This window comes from Canis aureus, chromosome X, assembly GCF_053574225.1.
Source record: "Canis aureus isolate CA01 chromosome X, VMU_Caureus_v.1.0, whole genome shotgun sequence".
In the NCBI taxonomy this organism is placed as follows: domain Eukaryota; kingdom Metazoa; phylum Chordata; class Mammalia; order Carnivora; family Canidae; genus Canis; species Canis aureus.
In genome coordinates, this window is record NC_135649.1 from 42,524,468 (window position 1) to 42,546,413 (window position 21,946).

At 41.7% G+C, this 21,946-nt stretch overlaps 2 protein-coding genes across 8 annotated transcripts in view; one reads left to right on the forward strand and one right to left on the reverse strand.

The window, feature by feature from the left end:
* Window positions 1-5,432: 5,432 nt before the first annotated feature.
* LOC144309032 (NACHT, LRR and PYD domains-containing protein 12-like) overlaps window positions 5,433-21,946 on the reverse strand; it is a 41,626-nt gene continuing 25,112 nt past the window's right edge. For all 6 annotated transcript variants that reach the window (XM_077890076.1, XM_077890079.1, XM_077890074.1 and 3 more), the window contains exons 6-13: window positions 16,743-16,913; window positions 16,453-16,623; window positions 13,781-13,960; window positions 12,784-12,954; window positions 12,516-12,686; window positions 12,037-12,207; window positions 11,733-11,903; window positions 5,433-7,509 (exon numbers count right to left, since the gene is read on the reverse strand). In XM_077890076.1, coding sequence (XP_077746202.1) covers window positions 7,428-7,509; window positions 11,733-11,903; window positions 12,037-12,207; window positions 12,516-12,686; window positions 12,784-12,954; window positions 13,781-13,960; window positions 16,453-16,623; window positions 16,743-16,913 — 1,288 coding nt within the window. In that variant the 3' untranslated portion in view covers window positions 5,433-7,427. The remainder of the gene's footprint in view (window positions 7,510-11,732; window positions 11,904-12,036; window positions 12,208-12,515; window positions 12,687-12,783; window positions 12,955-13,780; window positions 13,961-16,452; window positions 16,624-16,742; window positions 16,914-21,946) is intronic.
* Window positions 9,200-21,028, forward strand: TEX13B (testis expressed 13B). Of its 2 annotated transcripts, XM_077890089.1 has the most exons (5): window positions 9,200-9,337; window positions 19,328-19,476; window positions 19,739-20,225; window positions 20,315-20,592; window positions 20,769-21,028. In XM_077890089.1, exons 3-5 carry the CDS (start codon window positions 19,770-19,772, stop codon window positions 20,803-20,805), a joined length of 771 nt encoding a protein of 256 aa, XP_077746215.1. In that variant the 5' UTR covers window positions 9,200-9,337; window positions 19,328-19,476; window positions 19,739-19,769; the 3' UTR covers window positions 20,806-21,028. The 2 variants fall into 2 exon arrangements, with proteins under 2 accessions (XP_077746215.1, XP_077746214.1); XM_077890088.1 differs by having other exon boundaries at window positions 20,315-21,028.

Genomic DNA, 21,946 nt, shown 5'->3' on the forward strand with positions numbered 1-21,946 from the left:
TGACGGGCACTGGGGGTTATTCTGTATGTTAGTAAATTGAACACCAATAAAAAATAAATTTAAAAAAAATATTCGAACTAGAAATACCACACAATCAAGTAATGCTACTACTGGATATTTATCCAAAGAAAACAAAAACACTAATTTGAAATGATATATGCAGCCCTATGTTTATTTCAGCATTATTTACAATAGCCAAGATATGGAAGCAACCTAAATATCTATCAATAGATGTGTGGATCCTATTGATAGACATTTAGGTTGCTTCCATATCTTGGCTATTTCTCTCTCTCTCCCTCTCTCTCTCTCTCTCTCTCTCTGTGTATATATATATGTGTGTGTGTATGTGTGTGTGTATGTATGTATGTGTATATATATACACACATAGATCTTCTTTACTCATCTATTATATAATATATATGATATTATATGGGAAGTGTGTGACATTTGTTTGTGCTATTGCCCTTCCTTGCCTGGGTCATTACCTCTTTTTCCAATTTAGGCTCTTACTGATATGCCCAGGCCAGGCCTGGCATATCATCTGCCCTCTCCTTTTCTTACCACCAAAGCTCACTTGCTCTGTATGTTCTAGACTCTTGGGAACCATTGAGAAACTAATTTACTAATCTGAGATCAAATGTTATCTGGCTGCTACTAGTTTCCTGTTTCCTCAGAGAGACTGCCTTTGGTGGAAATTTCAGGTCTGGGTGAGGGGAAGGATGGGACAGATTTTGGTCAGAGAAAACTTTCCCATGCTGCATAGGCCAACTGCCTACTCAGCCCTTGGATGGAGTCAGCCTTAAACGGAAGAAAAGGAAAACCAAATGGAATGTCCTCAAAGTGCTAACAACCACAACAAAAAAACAACCAGGAAAAAAAAAAACAATCAGGAGAGACTCCTAACTCTGGGAAACAAAGGGTTGCAGAAGGGGAGGTGGGAGGGGGGTCGGGGTAACTGGGTGACAGGCACTAAGGAGGGCACTTGATGGGATGAGCACTGGGCGTTATACAATATGTTGGCAAATTGAATTTAAATTTTAAAAAAAGGAAAAAAAAGAAACCACAACAGAACACTTCAAAGCTGCAATCACACCCTTTAGCATTCACACCCATTGTCACATAGTCTTTTTTTTTTTTTTTTTTTTTTTTTTTTTTTACAAGAATGTCCATTATAGCTTTATTCATAAGAGCCCAAAACTAGAGATGTCCGAATGTGCATCAGTGGGAAAAATGGATAAACAAATTATGGACTATTTGTATAACGAAGTACCACTCACGAATAAAAAGGCGTAAATTATAGGTATATTAAATCTCATGAATAGCTCTTAGAGAAATCACATTGGGTGAAAGAAACCAAACACAAAATAGTATATATTGTGTGATTTCCCTTATGCAATTTTCTAAAACAGGCAAAGCCAATCATTAGTGATAAAAAAAAAAATCAGAAGAGAAATTGACTTGGGGGACCAGAGAGTAGGTGTTGACTAAGAGGAAGCATTAGGAATTTTCTAGGACAATGGAGCTGTCCTCAGTCTTGATGGAGTACAAGTAATATGGGATTTATCCTCTTTTGAGGCTTCCCCAGCCCCTGCCTGCTTCAGATCCAAAGTCTGTTACCATCAGCAATTGCCACCAGCAGACCAGACTCTATAGCTTCCGCCATCTTTGGGCCTCCATTCCAATTGTAGGCCTGTCTCTCTCTCCAGTCACCTACCACCAATGGGCATTTCTTGATCATCTACCATATGTAAGACCCTCTCATTCCTCCTGGCTAGTATTGAGATTGTGTAATGTGTGGGGCTTTACACATTGTGCTGCTAGTTATCTCACAGGAGGAGATCTATTTGGGCTATTTCCCAAAGAAACGAGTAGTTTTCAATTGATTTACATACCTGGCTCCTGGTTTTTTAAAAAAATGTGCAAACACTAGAACGATCAACCATCCTGGCTTGCCCAGGACTGAGGTTTCCCAGGATGTTCAGGAATCAAGAGTATGGATAAACCGGATGGCTGCTTACCCTTAAACATTTATTGCCTGCCCATAGTTTACCTAGCATGACTTTAGACACTGATGGATTGCCTTCCAGGTCAGCCTCAAATGAATCCCAGGGCAAGTAATGGTTCAAGGCAGATATGTGCTAGTAAATGTTTAACAACCAGATCTCTGGTGGGAGGGGGTATCTCTGATATGTAGCATTTGCTGATTTTTGTGGTGTAAACATTCCCACCATAGCCAATTTCAAGCTATCAATATGATGTCATTGAACATGGAACAGAGAAGAGATGTGCAGGGTAAAACACCATCATTTAACATTTCTGCCACAAGGTACAATAGATGTGAATAACCTCAAGAGCACAGATGATAGTAAAATATAGTAAAATAATTAGGAAGTGGTGAGTTTAGATTATTTATGATCTTTATTTTAACAAAAATTTATTTAATTGCACATTTATATTATTTAATTTCTAATAATAGCTTTAACAACTGACTTGCAAAATTCCTGAAAATGTAACCACTAATATTCATGAGACAGTATGAGCCAGTTCCAGCATGTCAATGAAAGAATCCTGGGAAAGTCACTCCGTTTCACCATGCCTATGTCTCTTTCCCACTGGTATGCCACAAAAAATTGAAAATCCATCATTTAATTTATTCCTTTAATCTGAGCTCTGCCTTTGATATACTAAGAAGAGCAAGACTAGGAATATGGACACTTAAATTCTTTTTTTTAATTTAAATTCAATTTGCCAACATATAGTATAACACCCAGTGCTCATCACATCACATGACCTCCTTAATGCCCATCACCTCATTACCCTATCCCCCACCCACCTCCTCACCTGCAACCCTTTGCTTCCCAGAGCTAGGAGTCTCTCATGGTTTGTCTTCCTCTCTAATTTCCATCCCCCCTTCCCTTATGATCTCTTTCACTATTTCTTATATTCTGCATATGAGTGAAACCATATGGTAATTGTCTTTCTCCAATTGATTTATTTCACTCAGCATAATACCCTCCCATTCCCAGCCTTACGAATTGGCTGTGCCCTCTTTGGACCCAGGTTCCTTATCTATAGAATAAGGGGATTAGACAAGTGGTCTTCGTAAATGAATCTCTCAGACACGTTTGTGTGTGTGCATGCACAATATGTGTGTGTTTTCAGCTCTATTAGGGTATAATTCACATACAATAAGCTAGACATATTTAAAAAGTACAAATTGATGGATTTTGACTGAAATCACCAGCACAAACAAGATAATGAGCATATCCATCACTTCCAAATATTTTTGTGCCCCTTTAGAAGCACCCCTTCCTCTACCAAACTCTGTTAATAGGTAACCACTAATCTATTATTACTATAGAATACTTGGAATTTTCTAGAATTTTATAAAAATGAAATCATACAGTATATATGTATTCTGTTCTTGTGTTATTTCCTTTCTTCTGCTTGCTTTCAACTTAAACTTGTTCTTTTTCTAGTTTCTTATTGTGAAAGCTGAAGTCATTGATTTAAGATCTTTTCTTTTCTAATATAGCTGTTTGGTGCTATAAATGTCCCTCTAAGCATTGTGCTAGCTATATCCCACAAATTTTATGTCTCCTATTTTGGTATCACTCAATTTAAAATACTTTCTAATTTTCCTTGAGACTTACTCTTGAGCCATAGATTATTTAGAAGTGTGTTATTTTCCAAATATTTGGAAAATTTTCCATGTATCTTTTTCTTTTACTGATTTTTAATTTAACTCCATTGTGGTTAGAGAACATATTTTGCCTTGAATCCTTTAACTTTACTGAGATTTGTTACATGACCAAGATATTGTCTATCTTGGTAAATTTTCAATGTGCATTTGTAAAGAATATGTTTTCTGGGGCACCTGGGTGACTCAGTGGTTTAGCAGCTGCCTTTGGCTCAGGGAGTGATCCCAGGGTCGTGGGATGGAGTCCCACATCAGGCTCCCCACAGGGACCCTTGCTTCTCCCTCTTCCTATGTCTCTGCCTCTGTCTCTCATGAATAAATAAAATCTTTAAAAATAAATAAATAAAATAAAATGTCTAAGTCTCTAAAATCATGGATTTGTCTATTTCTCCTTGCTCAGCCAGTTTTTGCTCCATGTATTTTGGATGTATTCTTTAGGTGCATGTATTTTTAGGATTGTTATGTCCTCCTGATGAATTAACTGCATTATTGTTATAAAATAGCCCTCTGTATTTCTGGTAATATCCTTTGCTTTACAATCTGCTTTCTCTGATAATATAGTCACTCCAGCTTTTCAAAAATCAATGGTAACATGGTATATCTTTTCCCTATCTTTTATGTTTAACCTATTTGTGTTTATAAAATAGGTTTCTTACAGGCAGCATATGGTTGAGTTTTGCAAAAAAAACTTTTCTATTCTACCAATCTCAGCCTTTTAATTGGGTTGCCGTGAGACCATTAACTTTAATATGATTATTGATATGGTTCTATTTTTTTTTAAGATTTTGAGAGAAAGAGAGAGAGAGCACATGCAGGAGGGAGAGAGAGAGAGAAGCAGGCTCTCCACTAAGCAGGGAGCCCAACATGGGGCGCTATCCCAGGATCCATGATCTGAGCTGAAGGCAGACGCTTAACCAACTGAGCCACTCAGGCACCCCAATATGGTTCTGTTTAAAACTACTGTCTTGGCGACACCCGGGTGGCTCAGCGATTAAGCACCTGCCTTTGGCCCAGGGCATGATCTTGAGTCCCAGGAATGAGTCCCACATCCGCCTCCCCATATGGAGCTTGCTTCTCCCTCTGCCTAGGTCTCTGCCTCTCTCTGTGTGTCTCTCTCATGAATAAATAAAATCCTTAAAAAAAATAAAACTGGGGATCCCTGGGTGGCTCAGCGGTTTGGCGTCTGCCTTTGGCCCAGGGCGCGATCCTGGAGTCCCGGGATCGAGTCCCGCGTCGGGCTCCTGGTGTGGAGCCTGCTTCTCCGTCCTCCTGTGTCTCTGCCTCTCTCTTTCTCTCTCTACATCTATCATGAATAAATAAATAAATAAATCTTTAAAAAAAAATAAAACTACCATCTTGCTATTTTTTATTTTTACCAACTCTGCCTGTTATCCAATGTCTGAAAACTGCCATTTCATATATTTTGCCCATTTTTTGAGTTGTTAATATGGGAAGATGAATCCATTCACTGCTATTTCATCATTGCACGAAGTAAAAGTCCTTCATGTTTTGTTTTTCATACTGATTTGTTATTTATACATGTGCCAAATATGTTCTTCCAATTTATCTTGTCTTTTCATTTTATTTATGCATTTTTCTCATAAAGAGATTTTTAATTTTGATGTTATCAAAGCTTTCATTCTTTTCCTTTAGGCTTATGTCATGCTTATATAATGCCTGCTCTGTTTTTTCTTCTAAAATGTCATCTTTGAAAAGAAGAATGACTCCTCAGTATAAGTTAGTTTTATTTCTAACATCAAGTTTATTAACTATAAAATTAATACATGCACATGGTAAAAACATCAAGTAGAACAGAGGGCTATAGATAAAAATGAAAAGTTTCTTTCCTCTTCTCTCACTGCCCTTGTTTGTCAAATTCCTCTTGACAGAAATAACTCCTGTTAAGTATTTCTTGTATACATTCTTCCACACATACTCTGGACAGATACATATACATGTATACTTATTCTTTTGTATATAACTGGGACACACACAAACACATAGAGTTATGCAAACTTCCATTCAATATTCTATCTTTGAGTTCTTAATGTGACTGAGTTTTATCAGATGTTCTCTAGACTGACAGAGGGACCACGGCAGTCAGAGAAGATAGCAGGGGATGTGCATAGGAAAAGGCATATTCATCTCTGTAAAGCTAACATTTAGCATAAGTCTTAAATAACTAAAGGGGGAGAAACTGAGAAATCTGGAAACAAAGTGCTATCTTTACCATTCTTCTCAGGCCAAACTGGTCTCCTGACTGAAAGTTACCATCTCCCAGGGCCGCAAGGAACAACATGTGATGATGGATGAGGATGTGAAGCAGCTGGATCTCTCACCTGCAGTAACTTCCCACTATGTGTCTCTCCCCCACTAGCTTTACTCTATCTAGCACATGCATTTCACTCAAGTGCACAGTTAACACTGACCACACAGCAGGAAAATCTGGGAGCTCAAAGAATATACAGTTGAGTTCTTACATTTATAAACTAATACGAACAGCTACCATTCTAATACCTACTGTGTGAGGGTAGGCACCATGTTGGGAACAACAGCCCTGCAAGGTTAATGTCAATGTATCTCCATTTTACAGATGAGAAAATAGAAACTGTAAGAGTCAAAGTAACCTTTTCAGGATCACAGGGCTAGTCCAGTAGCTTCCAGAGACAACTCTACACCTTAATCAGGTCAGCCTATCTTTCTATCCATCCCACACCACATTCATTCCTATATTGTGGACTTTGTGCTATTTTCTTTGCCTGGAGTTCCCTCCCTCCACTTGTCTTGTCTGGTGTTCTGTGGAAGCTAGGCAGAGAGAGAAACATGGGGCCATATAGGATCCATGCTAGGCTATGCAGAATGCTGCCAGGGATGAGGATCAGTCACCCATAGGAGTCCATGAACAAGAACAAACACATGGGGTAGGGATTAAAAGTTCAGACAGGGAGCTGAGCCTGGGAACTGGAGAGCACCCTCAGGAGCCTAGGATGTAGATACTACTGCAGCTCAAGAAATGCTACTGTCAACTTTTGGAGAGCTTTAGGTGCTCTTGGAGAGCTGCTCAGAAAAACAGCTCTGTTGCCTGCAGTCTTACAGCCACTAGCCAATAGATCTTCCTCATCTCAATCCTGCTCATTCTCAGGGCCCACATTGAGTTATACCTCCAGGAAGCCTTTCCCTATCAATTCAACTCATCCCTCTCTCTTTCTTTTGGGAATTATAATTTTACTTAAAATCAGCACCATAAAATAGAACATGTATGTGTACCCCTTCTTGCCCTTTAATAATTTCAAGTATCTTGTTTCTTTGAGTTGATTCATTCACATCATTTTTCTATTGTTTCCCTGTCTGGCCTGGATATTGTAAAGCCTGGCTAGATTCCAGTCCCAATTCTCTATGGAGCTGTGTGACCTACAGCTAGTCACAACCTCTCTGAGCCTCATCTTTCCACCTTTGAGGGTTTCTGTGAAAATGTAGTAAATTTTATAACACAACATATGAACATAAGATGTTATTGCTGAAGACATTTGAACTAAGTGCTTCTGCCTTTCACATTCTATTTAGTGGATAATTCTATGTAAGAAATAGCAACCACTGCTACTCACTTCACACTAGGGTCCTCAGCAAAGGTTAACAGGATTAGAATAAGAATATTGCACAACTGTTAAAGATGGTGCCAGATGGAGGGGGGTCTATACGCAGCTGATTCGGGAGCTCTCCTTAGAAACTACCAGGTGATTCCAGGCTTGCTCATTTTTAAAGCTTCCATCTTTCTGAATGTTTCTTCATGTAAATGATCCGTGTCAATGCTATGAAAAAATGAAAAGAATCTAGTGTCAAGTCAAGCCAACAGATCCCTTCACTAGTTTTCCTATCCTAAGAAGATTCCCATTCTACTGGCTTCTTTGCACCAGTTACTTCACCCATTCAGCCATCTACCTTTTCCCTCAGCCTTAGCTCTTCTCTTTGGGAAAATGCCTCACTTCCTCCTGGACTCTCACATTCGTCCCTCTCTGCCTTTGTCCAAGGCCCTGCTGCACCAGTCCATTATTTCCTGCTCCTGTATATGTAATCTCTCCCTCTCTACAGGCTCCTTTCACTCAACCTAAAACTTTGCCTCTCCTCAGCGAGCCAAGAAGGAAAAAGAACAACTCCCTCCTTCCCACAGTTCGGCAAGCCCTCCCAGCTACAGACCCACATCTCTTCTCCTTTACACAAATTTCTTCAGGGACTAGTCTCTGCTCCTTCTCCCCCTTCTTTATCTCCAATCTCTTCAAGTCATTGCAGTCTGGTTTCTGGCCCCACCACACCACTGAAACTGCCCTTGACAGAGTTACCGATGGCCTCCTAATGACTAAATCCAATGGACAGAGGTTTCAGTACCCGTCCTTTTGGTCCTCTCTGCTGCACTTGATACCATTAAGCCCTTCTTCCTTGAAACTCACTTTTCCCATAGCTTCCAGGACACCATTTTCTCTCCTGGTTTACTCCATGGGTTTTCCTTTCCATACCCACCTCTTAAAAGTTGGTATTGCCCAGGGGGCTAATTCCCCAGGGATGTTTCTCAGAGGTTCTTCTCTTCTCACTCTCCCTAGAGGATCTCATCCATTGTCATGGCTTCAGCTATCATCTCCAGGGCACACTCTTATATCCAACTGCCCACCTATTAGAAAACTTCCCACAGGGTCCAAAAGGCACTTCAGAAAACTCCACACGTGTGTCCCCAATTAAAACCCACTGACTACAAAAGATGGTACAAGCTCTTTCAGGTGTGTAGTGAGATAAAAACTTTAGGTTTTTTTTAAGATTTTAGTTTTTAATGGATAGAAGCTAGCAAAGTGAAATGAGTAAACTTGATAATTATGGAATTGTAGAGTAAGTAGATATTTAATGCCTTGGAAATGTAACAAGACCTTTAGAACTTTTGGAGTTACTTAGCACAAGTTGCCTTCTCTCTCTTTTTATTTATTTGTTTGTTTGTTTGTTTGTTTATTTATTTATTTATTTATTTTTAAGTTGCCTTCTCTCTTGATGCATAGTACTCACTGTTGGGCAAGAGGTGGGCCAATATGCTTAGGAAACCCGAGGTCTTCTGGGAATTAAGAGACCAGATACACTCAACCCCTTCTTTCCAAATTTAGAACTAGAAAATTGCATCAGGGTGAGTTAGAGACCTTTATCTAAGGCTCGCAGCCTGGAAAAGGCACCAAGGCCCATAAAATAAAATTTTCTAGAAGAAAGATAAAGGCTAAAGTGGGGCCCTTCACTCAAGTCATGGGCCTCCACCTTTGTGGGGCAAGGGCAGGTCTCACATCAATATACCTGTGGCTAAGTCCAGGAGCTCCTCTAGACCCAACCACCCTGACACATACAGTACTTTAGAGAACAATGGCTGCATGTTTGGGTGTAGACTTGTATATCTGTAACCTCAGTGCCCAATTATGATGGCACTGCAAGGCTAGAAGGGATCCAGACCAGCCAGGGCATACTGTCTAGTAACCAAACTTCTGTGGGACCAGTTAGGGTCAGTTCTTAAGATCCCCCTGTGGCAGTGAGAAACAACAGCAGCAGTGGACTGACTCTCCAACCAACTTTAGAAACAAAACTGGCTCTAGCTTGAAGACTGGTTTTTGAAAGGTAAGGAGAGGCCTCAAAATGAACCACTACTAGAGTATTTGAAATAGAGTAATGACTGAGTTTGTACTCAGAATTCTGTTAACAGGACTTACTAAACACATATGGTATACAAGGCCTCGCCTACCCCCTCAGCCTCACTTTTTGACACATTCTGCTTTGTACTTCATGCTCCAGCAAGAGCAAACTCCTTGAATATTTCCCACCCTTTTCCCCATGAAGTATCATAAACCATACTGTTTATTGTCTAACTACCTTGTTCATGCTATCTCCCGAGCCTGGACTACCCTTCTCCATCCTTACTCCCATTTCTCTTGGTAATAGTCATGAGACTTAACTCAGGTGGTCCTTCCTTCAAGAAGCTTTCTGTGACCTTCTTGGGCTGCCACGACTCCCTTAAGGCCACATGATCACCCTATTGCATTTTTCAGTTTATGGGCCTGTCTCTACCACTAAGTCATCAGGCCCCTGATTATGTCTCACGTCTTATTCACTCTTGTCTCCTGGCACCTGGCACACTTGACTAGCACATAGCAGGTATTTAGAAAGTACTTGTGGAATGAGTGAAGGTAAGCTCTGTCACTCTAAGGTCATGGCCTCTTTTACTCCTTGACCTTCTGAAAGTCTAGACATGTAGTCTTTATTGAACACGTCATTAATGGTCTCCTTTCCTTGCCTCCAGATGTTCTAAGTTACTAATTTGTCTTCTATATGTATTTACTGTATGCAAAACACTGAGCCAGGAACTTTATTGGGGGGGGGGTGCGTAGAGAATACAATGAAGAACAAGATTCAGCCCCACACTCAATCAGCTCTCAGAAAATAACCTTCTTCCTCCAGTCTTTGCAATTTCCAGCCAAGACTCTCCCTTTTAGAAGGCTCTCCCAGAATTACCGTTTTGATCCCACCACAACATTAAATTATCCACAGTTCCCTCTCACCTTACTTGGGTAAATACATATTTCTATTAATTACAGTGTTGTTTGTATTACATATACTCTAACATTCAAAACTGATTTGAGGTCAGTAAATGAGGTCTATTCTGTGTGTGTGTGTGTGTGTGTGTCTCCTTTATTTTGTATTTTGAGCTATTACTGCATACTGTTATCAACTTATCAACTGACAAGTTATAAGGGTTTGAAGGTTGGCCTGAAAACACAGTGGAAGCACATTGGTTAAAAGGCAAAGAGCAAGAGATACAGGAAACGGCATAATAATTTACAATAAAAAGCAAATAATGGCATGCCATCACAAAATAATTTCTCCCTGCTGTCATTTAGGACCTTTGCTGAAGCATACACACTACAGAGCACTACCACATTAAATTACTCAATATTTAAATAAACCTTAGGATTGATCATTAAGCTTATTCCAACAAGTTGACAATATAGACAGCAGTCACCTCTTTTGAGAAAGACACTATGGAATGGAAGTCTCGAAATCTCTGAGGCTTATCATGTCGCAAATAATTCTCTTTCAAGGCAGTAACCACCACACTTTCAAGCCTTTGAAACTAACATACTTCACTTTGCTAGTAGAGAACCAGTTCCTGTTTCAGCCAGACTTGTAATCAGGCCTTTATGCTGTTTTCATTTACACTTCAATCTGTTAAATTGGCTTTGAAATGTGGAATTTTTGCACTCAGCCTTTATTTTCCATTATGTGTTCCAGCTCTGAATGCCAGAAATGAATGGACATTTGGCCACTGATTAGCTGCCAACACAGCATAGCTGTATCCTAATTAAGACTGACTTTGTGGGTCATGCCAGCCTGCTGAGCTGGCAGATGGACATTGACCAAAAAGGGTCAAGACCTCCACTTCCTATAATTGCATCATTACAACTTCATTTCCTTGAGTCTTGAAGATCCAAATGTAAACATTAAGACCTCTGGCAAGTATGAGAAGAGAAAAGGGAAGGAATCTAACACTTATGGAATACCCTCTATGTGCCAAAGATTGTACTAGGTACATCTTTAATTAACGTTTCACTTCATTCAGTCTCCTCGTTAACACCAGATAGTCAGGTACTAGTATTGGCTTCATTTTACAGACAGTGATACTAAAGTACAGGGAGGTTAAGTAAGCGTGGCCATGTAGCTAGTAGGTGCTAAACCTGGTATTTAAGCCAGACCTAACAGAATCTAGATGTGGTACTCTTTTCCCTACACCATGTTGCTTCTCTTAGCAGTGATATCCAGTGCTGCCTGTTCTCTGCCTCTTTCTCTGCCCATGTCTAAGGAGGAGGCCTACTGGTCATTTTACTTACTTTTGATATTTTGCCTAGGCATGGCTTGCCTCAGTTTTTCTTCTTTCCTGACTGCAATGGGCTATGATCAAACCCAACATGTCTGTCTTGACCCTCTCCCTTCCTGCCCTACCCCCGCCATAGTAACTTACTAGAATGTCTGTAGTTTACATATTGGCTGAAGCAGTGCATCACAGAGCATTTGCACTCCAAAATCCTTGAGGTCATTTCCGCTTAGGTCTAGCAATGTTAGGTTCTCGTTTCTGCTGAGGACAGAGGCAAGGGCTCCACAGCACGCATCTGTGAGATGACATTCTGCTAACCTGCGGGGCAGGGGTGGTTTGAAGATTCAAGAAAGAAACCAGTTTTATTCCGAGTTCTGCAATGACCCCCTCATACCATATAGAGAGAGCCTGGAACAAGAGCCCAGTGAGCAAAAGGTCCCAGTATACGTACCACAAAGTCTGCAGTTTGCAGGAGGGTTGTTTCAGCCCTTCACACAGCACCTGCATACCCTCGTCCCCTAAAGCATTATCACTGAGGTCAAGGTCTCTTAGGTACTCATTGGTGTAGAGTGCATTGCACAAATCCTGACAACACTCTCCAGTCAGGTGGCAGGTCCATAGTCTGCCGGGAAGTAAGGTAGAGAAGGCTGGCATCATTTCATCTGCACTGAATTACTTTAGGAATTCTGTTTGCCCATGAGAAAAACACATTAGAAACACACAGTGTCATGTAAAAAAAAATCCCATAGGCCAGGGCCAGAGATTGTAGAGAAGGGAACATTTATTCTCCCTAAATTATCTGGTTCTTCATGTATTGCTTCCTTGAAGATTCAATCACGAGGCCAAAAAAAAAAAAAAATACTCATTTAATTTTAAGAGTTGCTGAAACATCAGGAAACTATGCCTGTGGCTTTAGTCCACAATACTTACGCCAGATCCTTTAATGGACAGTCAGGCTGTTTTAATCCTTCACACAGCAATTTCAGTCCCAAATCTTCAATTTTGTTATTAATCAGAAGCAGCCTTGTCAGGCTCCGGCTGGAGCTCAGGACTTGGGAAAGGGACTCACAACAAGCTGCAGAAAGGGAACATTCAGAAAGCCTGGAGGAATGGGAATATCAAGGTGGCTGTTAACCATGGAGTCCTACTGAACCTCAAGTGCCAAGGCCCATGAGAACAAGGAGAAGTGGACACTTACACGAGATTCTCGAGAATACCCTTCGTATGCTGCAGACCTTCACAAAGATGCTGTACTCCTGTGTCCCCTAGGGTATTGGCAAACACAAATAGCTCTTTTAACGTCTGACTCACTTGCAAGAAGGAAGAAAGCTCCATACAGCTAGCATCTGTTAGGCAACATGTGCTCAAGCTACCAAGAAAAAAGAAGAAAAATCAGCCACTGCTGACTTTTAACTTCCTGAGAATGTTTTCCTAAGTTCTAGCCATGCTTCAAATTCTAACTCTTGGTGCACTTCCTTCACAAAAGCCTCCTTCTGAAGTCTCCGGCTCACAGTGACCCCCTACCTTTCACTGGATTCATGTGGCATTTCTAAATGATTCCAAAGTATTGAGAACTTCATCACACATTGAACTGTATTGCTCTCCAATTGTTTCATATCTGTATGTCCTTAAGGGCAGCCTTATCACTTGTCCTTCTGATAACTCCACCCACCTCTAGTCCAGCATTGGGTGTATATGGGTATCCCCTATAGAGTTAATATTTAAGTGGTGTCATTCCTGTAAACATGTAAGATGGTAGTATACTGGAAAGATCAGGAGATTTGGAGACAGATTTTGGAGTCACCACAATATCACTTTTGAGTGGTATGACCTTGGACAAGTCACTTTTCCCTGTGATCTTCAGTTTCCTCATCTGTACAACGGGAATTAAAAAAATCCATCTTGGGGATGCCTGAGTGGCTCAGTGGTTGAGCATCTGCCTTCAGCTCAGGGCGTGATCCTGGGGTCCCTGCACGGAGCCTGCTTCTTCCTCTGCCTGTGTCTCTGCCTTTCTCTCTCTCTGTGTCTCTCATGAATAAATAAATAAAACCTTTAAAATAAATCCATCTTATTGGATTTAGTGCATGAAGGTGAAATAACTTCTGCCAAGCACCAAGCATAGATCCTGGCACATAGCAGGCATTCAACAAGTTCAATAGCCATAATACGATGCCAGACAGTTCCAAGAAACTTACTCTAGTTTCTCCACTTTACAGTTGGAATGTCTGAGACCCTCACAAAGATACTTCACCCCTGTGTCTCCCAGGGGATTTTCACTCAGGTCCAGTTCAGTGAGGTTTGGATTGCAAATGAGAACAGAGGCAAGGTACTTGCAAACAACCTCAGAGCTTTCAGGGAGAAAGCTAGCACACAACCTGGAGAGAAAGAAAGATGAACACAGACAGAATTGGCTGCTTTCCTGTCCTACTCACCCGCCCCCTACCCACAATACCTCAGGAGCAGAGAAAATAAAGGTCCACTCATACAAGACTGCCAGCCTTGATAATGTCACAGCCTCCAGGAGAGAGAGAGAATCGTACTTTGCTCTCACAACACTGTATTCCCCAGGAGGATTCAGTAAGTGTTGACTGCCCCTCCAAAAAAAGTGTTGGGAGTAAATATCAACGTGACTTCATCTCATTTTAACCCCCTGCATGAATTTAGAATTCTGTCTTATAGCTATTTTCAAATCCCATGAGGGACATGCTATAATATATTTAATTAAGCTTTATAATCAAAAGATCTAAAAGTCCATTATTTATTAATTTTCCATCCTTACAGAGACCCAGCCCATCATCATAATATAATATTTTATATACATAATATTTTCTTTAGGATGAAGAGTGGTTTTTACTGACCTTCCTGTCTTCTCAGTCTTTGTTTCTTCATATTAAGTAGTCTAGTTTCTTGAACTATCAACTTTTTCTTCCAACCCTTTCAAGAATTTCTATGACATATACTACAATCTTGGAGTCCTCAATTTTCTCTTGAGTTACCAGGCTCCCACCTTAGCCTTGAAGAGGGCTCGTAAATAAACATGTCTATATCTCCCCAATTTAGAAATTTTAAATAGAGGCATTTGGTAGGCAGGAAGAGTTTCAAAGTGAAGTTTAGAAGCTTTAAAGAGCTTTTGCTTAAAAAAAAAAAAAAAAGCAGAAGGGACACCTGGGTGGCTCAGCGGTTGAGCATCTGCCTTTGACTCAGGGCATGATCCTGGAGTCCCAGGATCTAGTCCCGCATTGGGCTTCCTGCATGGAGCCTGCTTCTCCCTCTGCCTATGTCTCTGCCAATCTCTCTCTCTCATGAATAAATAAAATATTTTAAAAAATTAAAAAAAACACATATGGGGTACCTAGATGGCTCAGTCAGTTATGCATCTGACTCCTGATCTCAGCTCAGGTCTTCTCTCAGAGTAGTGAGTTCAAGCCCCACATTGGGCTCTACATTGGACATGGAATCTACTTGAAAATAAATAACCCACATATTTATTGTGCAAGTTAATTGTGTCACATTGGCTAGGTCATATAACCAGATATTTGGTCAAAACTTATTCTAGATGTATCTAGGAAGGTAATTTTTAGATGAGATTAACATTTAAATCAGTAGACTCTGAGTAAAGTAACTTACCCTCCATAATTTGGGTGGGCCTCATCTAATTAGTTGAAGGTCTTTCAGAAAAAGACTGACCTCCCAGGGAAGAAGAGAGATTTCTCCTAGCAGAATGCCTTTGAACTTGAAATGCAACATGAGCTTTCCCCATGTCTCTAGCTTGTTGGCCTACTTTGTAAATATTGAACTTGACATCCACCATAATTCACATGAGCCAATTCCTTAAAATAAATCTCTATATAGTCGACCCTTGAAGAACACAGGTTTGAACTGCATGGATTCACTTAAATACGAATTTTTTTAAATAAATGCAGTACAGTACTGTAAATGTATTTTTCCTTCCTTATGATTTTCTTAATAACATTTTCTTTTCTCCAGTTTACTTTCTTGTAAGAATACAATATAAATATATATCACATACAGAATGTATGTCAGTCAGCTGTTCATGTTATCTGTTGGTCTTCCAGTCAACAGCAAGGCTATTCGTTAAACTTTTGGAAGGTCAAAAGTTATATGGATTTTTGACTAGGGGGAGTTTAAAGTACCTCAAACCCTGTGTTTTTTCCTTTTTCTTTTTTTTTAAGATTTTATTTATTTATTCATGAGAGAGAGAGAGAGAGAGAGGGAGAAGCAGGCTCCATGCAGGGAGCCCGACATGGGACTCAATCCCGGGTCTCCAGGACCACACCCTGGGCTGAAGGCGGCACTAAACCGCTAAGCCACCCAGGCTGTCCAACTCTGTGTTTTTCAAGGGTCAACTGTACATTTAGATACATCTTCTTTGTTCTGTTTCTCTGGAGAATGCTAATACATATACAATAAATTTTTTATTAAAACTATTACCATGGGACTTTGAAGTTAGATTCATGTGAGTTCTGAATTGTGCCTTTGCCATGTTATTTAGTCTTATGGCCTCGGGTCCCCATTTCCTCATCTGTTAAAATGGATATGATAATCTGAAACCTCTCAGAACTGTTGTACAATTAAAGGAAATCATAGATACAAAGCAGTCGGCACAATGCTTAGCACAAAGTAATACTTCAGTAAGTGTGGGCTATTGTTATAGTCATTGATATTACTGCCGCCTACAATAAAAAAAATTCTTTTCCTAAACTTTTTGCATAGGAACAATTTAGGGACTGTCACTTTTAGTCTTCTCCATGACTCTTTGAAATGTGTTGATCACACAACATCCATCTTGGTTGTATATTTAATTTTTTTTTTTCTCGCAGTAAGGAAACTAATGGTTACCACGTACTTGAGCTTCTGTAATTTGCAATTCGGGTCTTTTAAGCCTTCACAAAGCAATTTCAAAGCCAAAGCGTCCAATTTTGTTTCACTGAATTCCAGATCAGTGAGCCACTGGCTGGTGCTAAGAACAGCTGCCAGTGCCCCACAAGAAGCAGGAGAGAGAAGGCATCGGTACAATCTACAGTGAAAAGAAGAATGACCTCATTATCTTGCTCATGCGTAACCACCCCATGCAAACAGAAATTGACAAAAAAATTCTATGAACACAGACAACAAATTCTCCTGCTATTAAGTTACCTCAATGTCTGTAAGACACAGTTTGGCTTTCTTAATCCTTCACACAGAAGCTTCATTCCTGAATCTTCCAGGGTATTTTTTACAAACTCCAAATCTGTCAAATACTGGTTAGTTTCAAATACTAAAGAGAGGTCCTTACCACAAGAAGCTGTGAGGTGGCAGAAAATCAGTCTGTATGGAGAAAAAGACATTTTAGAGAAGAAAGAAAATAGGACTCTCTTTAAAGGTATCTGTTTATACCTTACAGATGTAATTAATTCTTTCAGTCCACTCAGCAATTAATTTTTTGAGTGCTTACCACTATGTCAGATGCTGATAACACAGAAATAATTAAGACTCAGACCTGGCCTTGCAGGAATGTCCACTTGATGGGGCAAAAAATCAGAAAATCATGGATTATAATACAGTGTGAAAAGTACTGCAAGTGGTATGCACAAAGTATCATGGGGACACAGAAGGGTGGCATAATTCAGCCTACCTCAGGATGGGAGCTGGAGGATCAAGAAATAGTTGTAAGATAAAGAAATACTTGAGCACTGCTGTGAAAGGGAAATAGAAATTGAACAGGAGTTAGGTGGATGAAGAGAATGGGAGCAAGGAGAACAGGAGAGGCCAAGGGACAACCCACTCATGGAGCATCCTGTGCAAAGTCCAGTAGACAAGTGAGAGGATGTTTTGTTTGAGAAACTGCCAATTATATCTGACCCTTGAACAACTCAGGGGTTAGAGGCTCTGACCTCCACACAGTTGAAAATCTGCCTGTAATGTTTAACTTCCCCCAAACTTGACCACTATTAGCCTATTGATGACCAGAAAGAAGCCTTAACAATAAAATAGTCAGGACATGTGGGTGGCTCAGCGGTTGAGCTTCTGCCTTTGGCTCAGGGTGTGATCCCAGGGTCCTGGGATCGAGTCCCACATTGGGGTCCCTGCATGGAGCTTGCTTCTCCCTCTGCCTGTGTCTCTGCCTCTCTCTGTCTCTCTCATGAATAAACAAATAAAATCGTTTTTAAAAACCACAATAAAATAGTCAACTAACACATATTTTATGTTATACGTATTACATACTATCTTATCGTAAACTGGAGAAAAAATGTTATTAAGAAAATCATAAGTTAGGAAAAATACATTTATAGTACTGTACTGAATTTATTTTAAAAATCCACACAGGAGCAGCCCCAGTGGCCCAGTGGTTTAGCACCACCTTCAGCCAGGGGCATGATCCTGGAGACGGAGGGTCGAGGCCCACATCAGGCTCCCTGCATGGAGCCTACTTCTCCCTCTGCCTGTGTCTCTGCTTCTCTCTCTGTGGGTCTCTCATGAATAAATAAATTAAATATTTAAAAAAATAAAATAAAAATCCACACAGAAGTAAACCTCCACAGTCCAAACTCCAGGTTGTTCAAAGGGTCAACTGTATTTGCTATGGCCTATCTTAAAAGACTAGAACGACATATATAGCTCTCAAACTATTAAGTAGTTATCTTCTAGGTTAGGGAAAGGTGAGTTTACAGGTATACTTTCACATTATAGGTATTTAAAAATTATATAAAATGATCACAAGTTACAAAAAATAGTTTAAAATTTTAAAAAAATGTGCTTAATATAAATAATTTCTACGATAGACAAAATATAAAGAGTAAAGTTTTTTATGTACAATATTCCTACCACTCCAAAATAACCACTGTTAACATTTTGGTATGTGACTTTCCAGGTTTTTAATGCATGCATACATAGATATATGTTCCTTGTAACAAATGAAATCATAGAAGATATATTTTAAAAAGAAACTTTTTCTAAACCTCCTCTCCAACTCCACCTCCTAGAGATGAGAGTCTGGTGTATACCTTCCCACTCCTTTCTCCAAGCTCATAGAAACATACACACACACACACACACACACACACACACACACAGAATTTGTATATTTTTACAAAAATGTGACCAGAAAAAACATTACATCAACTTTATATGCACTTTGTCATTCCGTTCTCACGGTGGGCCCATAGGTAGAAACTAAGATTCAATTATAGCAGAACGTCATATAGTAAGCGGCAAAGCAGGATTACACCTTAAGTCTGTCTGATTTATCCAGTGGCTTCAGAAAGCCATTGGAGGTTTAAACTCACATGCTCAATTTCCTCTGTCTGGGTAGGCAGGAGACAAACCAGGTATCAGACGGCGGCGGTAGTCCAGGGAAGAAATACAGGTTGGGGAAGCTGGACTAGGATAGTGGGAGCGTGAAGGTGGACAGAATCGAGACTTGGTTTCCGGGTGAAATGGCCAGAATTTAAGACCGTTTAGGGCAACTACAACGTTCAGTGCTGAGCCAATGGGCGATAAAACTGTTCCCTGGCTCCCCCCTCTTCCTCCAAGGGATATGAAAGGTCACTGAGCGATTGGGGCTGCTTCTAGTTCTAGAACATTCCATTTCTAGGAGGCAACGGCCCCTTGGCATGGGACAATACATTATGGAGGGGGGTGAGACTTCTTGTACTCAATTACCAGTACTTCACGGTCTCGATTCTAAATCTTTTCTAACCACTCCTATTGTTTCCCACCTTCACTGACTTTCACCAACGTAGCGGATTCTCTTATGTCCTGGCATTTGGGAGGAACCATCCTCAAAAATTCCCTCCCCCCCCGCTGTCTCTAGAAGTTGGAACAGTCCCAGAGTAAAAGCCTCGACGGTTGGCCCCAAGACTTCCTTTTCTCGGAGCCCTTGGAGGGAAAGGTGCGTTTTCTCTTTGGGTTTAGTAGGTGGGCGTGGTTAGCCCCGCATACTATCTGGTCTCCACTGGAGAAGTGAGGCTTGGTGGGAGGTGTACTAGCGTGGGGCAAGCCTTAGGGGACCTCTAAGAGGATCTGAGGGAGGAGGGGCAGGGCAAAATGATGGGAGGAGACCGGGCTGAGGTAGGGGCGACATTGGGGTGGGACGGCAGGGGGGGCTGTGAGGGCCCCCGCAGGGTGGACACCTGGTTGATTCATTTCCACAGGGCCAGCCAACCCCTAAAGTACTCAGTCATCATGGCCTTGAAATCTGACGACCCCACTGGTGGGTTCCAGCATGACAATGTGGTAGCTTTCATCAATGAGAAAATGGCTGGGCACATAAAAGGCCCTGAGTTCTACATCGAGAATCTATCCCTGTCCTGGAAGGAGGTGGAGAACAAGCTCAGGACCATCCTGGAGGACACCACAGTGTCCAGCGAGGCCAAAGAGGCCTGTGCCTGGAGCAGCCTGGCCCTGGGCGTGCGTTTCGCCCGTAGGCAGGGCCAGTTACACAAGCATAGGGTACACTGGCTGCACGATTTTGCCAAACTACATAAGTCAGCAGCACATGCCTTGGCCTCAGACCTAAAGGAATTCACAGAGCAGCAGGAGATGGAGCGCAAGGAGGCAGCCTTTCGGCTGCAGCTGGCCCAGTCCAACCTGGCAGAGATGCAGAAGGAACGGGATCTACTAAGGTGGAAGCTCTTCCAGGTTGTAAGATTATCTTTACTTGATCCCCGCCCTGTCTCCCTGCCCCACCCCCAGAATGGATCTCAAACCTGCTCTCTTCTCTCCAACAGCTGGGTTCTACCCAGGAGCGGGGCGGGGTCTCAGAGGAGCCAGGCCTGGCCACTGCCTGTGAGACTGGGACAGAGGGAGCAAGTGAGGAGGAAGATGAGGCCGGAGCTGCTGCTACTTCTACTACCGCTGCTGGTGCCACAGGAAGAGGAAGAAGAAGACAGAAGGATGCAGAGGGGGCAGAAACTGCAAAGGCGATGAGTAGAGGCCTCATGCAGCTGCTGGGAGCTGTGGAGCGGAAAAATTACACCACTGGTGGGCAGAGGGAGGGAGATCTCAGGTCAGTGGAAACAGCCATGTTTTATTTCTCTGGGACCCTCAAGCCTGGGTCCAGAGTCGCACCATCGCCCCTTCCTGTCCAGCTCCCTGCCTCATTCACATACTCCTACTCTTGCCCCTCATCCCCCTTCCCGCCTGCACCCACACCATCCCCACCAGCAGCAACATTCACTGCAGGAGCTCCATTTCCAACATCTCCACACATGTGGTCTGATGCGGGGTCCCAGGGAACAGGAACTCAAGAATCCCAAAGAGACAGGAGAGACTCTGAACCCTATCAGCAGAGAAGACCTCCCATATTTCGCAGGCCTGGGGATTGGGACTGCCCTTGGTGTAAAGCTGTGAATTTTTCACGGAGGGAAATCTGCTTCCGATGTGGGAGGGGAATTTGGCTGCAAAGCCCTCAGTAAATTCAGAAATGTGAAACAGAACAGAAACCTGTCCTAGTGGGAAATCAATTTTGGGGAAAGGGGGGGAAGGAGGGAGGGAGGTTGCCAAGGGATGAATGGGAGAATGAGGCTAAGAGAGTGCGAGGGAAGTGGGGTGGGAAGTGGAGAGACTGTAGATTGACAGAGATAGACATATTTTATATTTTGATGACCCCTTTTTTGTTCCAGAGTATTAACATTCCACACCCCAGAAGCACCATAGCTTCTTAGTGTGTATCTCTCTCACTAACCCTAGTATCTGGTGGACCTGAGCAGCCATGTATATGACCAACTCACCCTTCTTCCCACCTAGGCTATATGATTGGAGCAGGAATGGACAGGATCTCACACTAGAGAATCTGAACAGAGAGGGAGATTCCATAGGTTGATGCTATGGAATCAGTGGGTCATTTGGAATTAGGGTCAAGTTCAGAGTCATGAATGCCAAGGCCATAGCCAAGGCCTGGCCCTGGCTGTCAGGGAGCAGAACTGTGCACTTAATAGAAGCCAAGTTCTTAGAGGATGCCAGAATGAGGTCCCAGGAAGCAGAGAAGGTACAAAAAAGCACAGGAATTGATCTTGCAACTCCACAGATGGAGAGAGTGATGGCATGACCACTTTTCCACTTTCTGCAATGTGCTACATGAAAATCCAATCTGCACAGATCCCCATTGCTTTAAGCTAATTTGAGTGGGTTCCTGTTCTGGGCAACGAGATTATTTCCAAGTCATAAATGGGTACCAGAAAAATAGTTACACACCACAGATCAAAGAAAATGTCAGAACTGGCTGGGGAGGAGTGTCAGAGAGTTATGGGTAGTGAGGATGCCTGCATCCCAAGAGTCCCCAGGAATGAACCAGACAGGAAGCTTGTTCATGTTCTGAACAAGTTTTATCTCAAGAAATAATCAAAAACAGGCCTGGGGTT

Coding starts and splice junctions, on each gene's coding strand:
- TEX13B (XM_077890088.1), top strand. CDS start 19,770: ATGGCCTTGAAATCTGACGACCCCACTGGTGGGTTCCAGCATGACAAT. Junction 20,226..20,314: donor TAAGGTGGAAGCTCTTCCAG/GTTGTAAGATTA, acceptor TCTCTCCAACAG/CTGGGTTCTACCCAGGAGCG.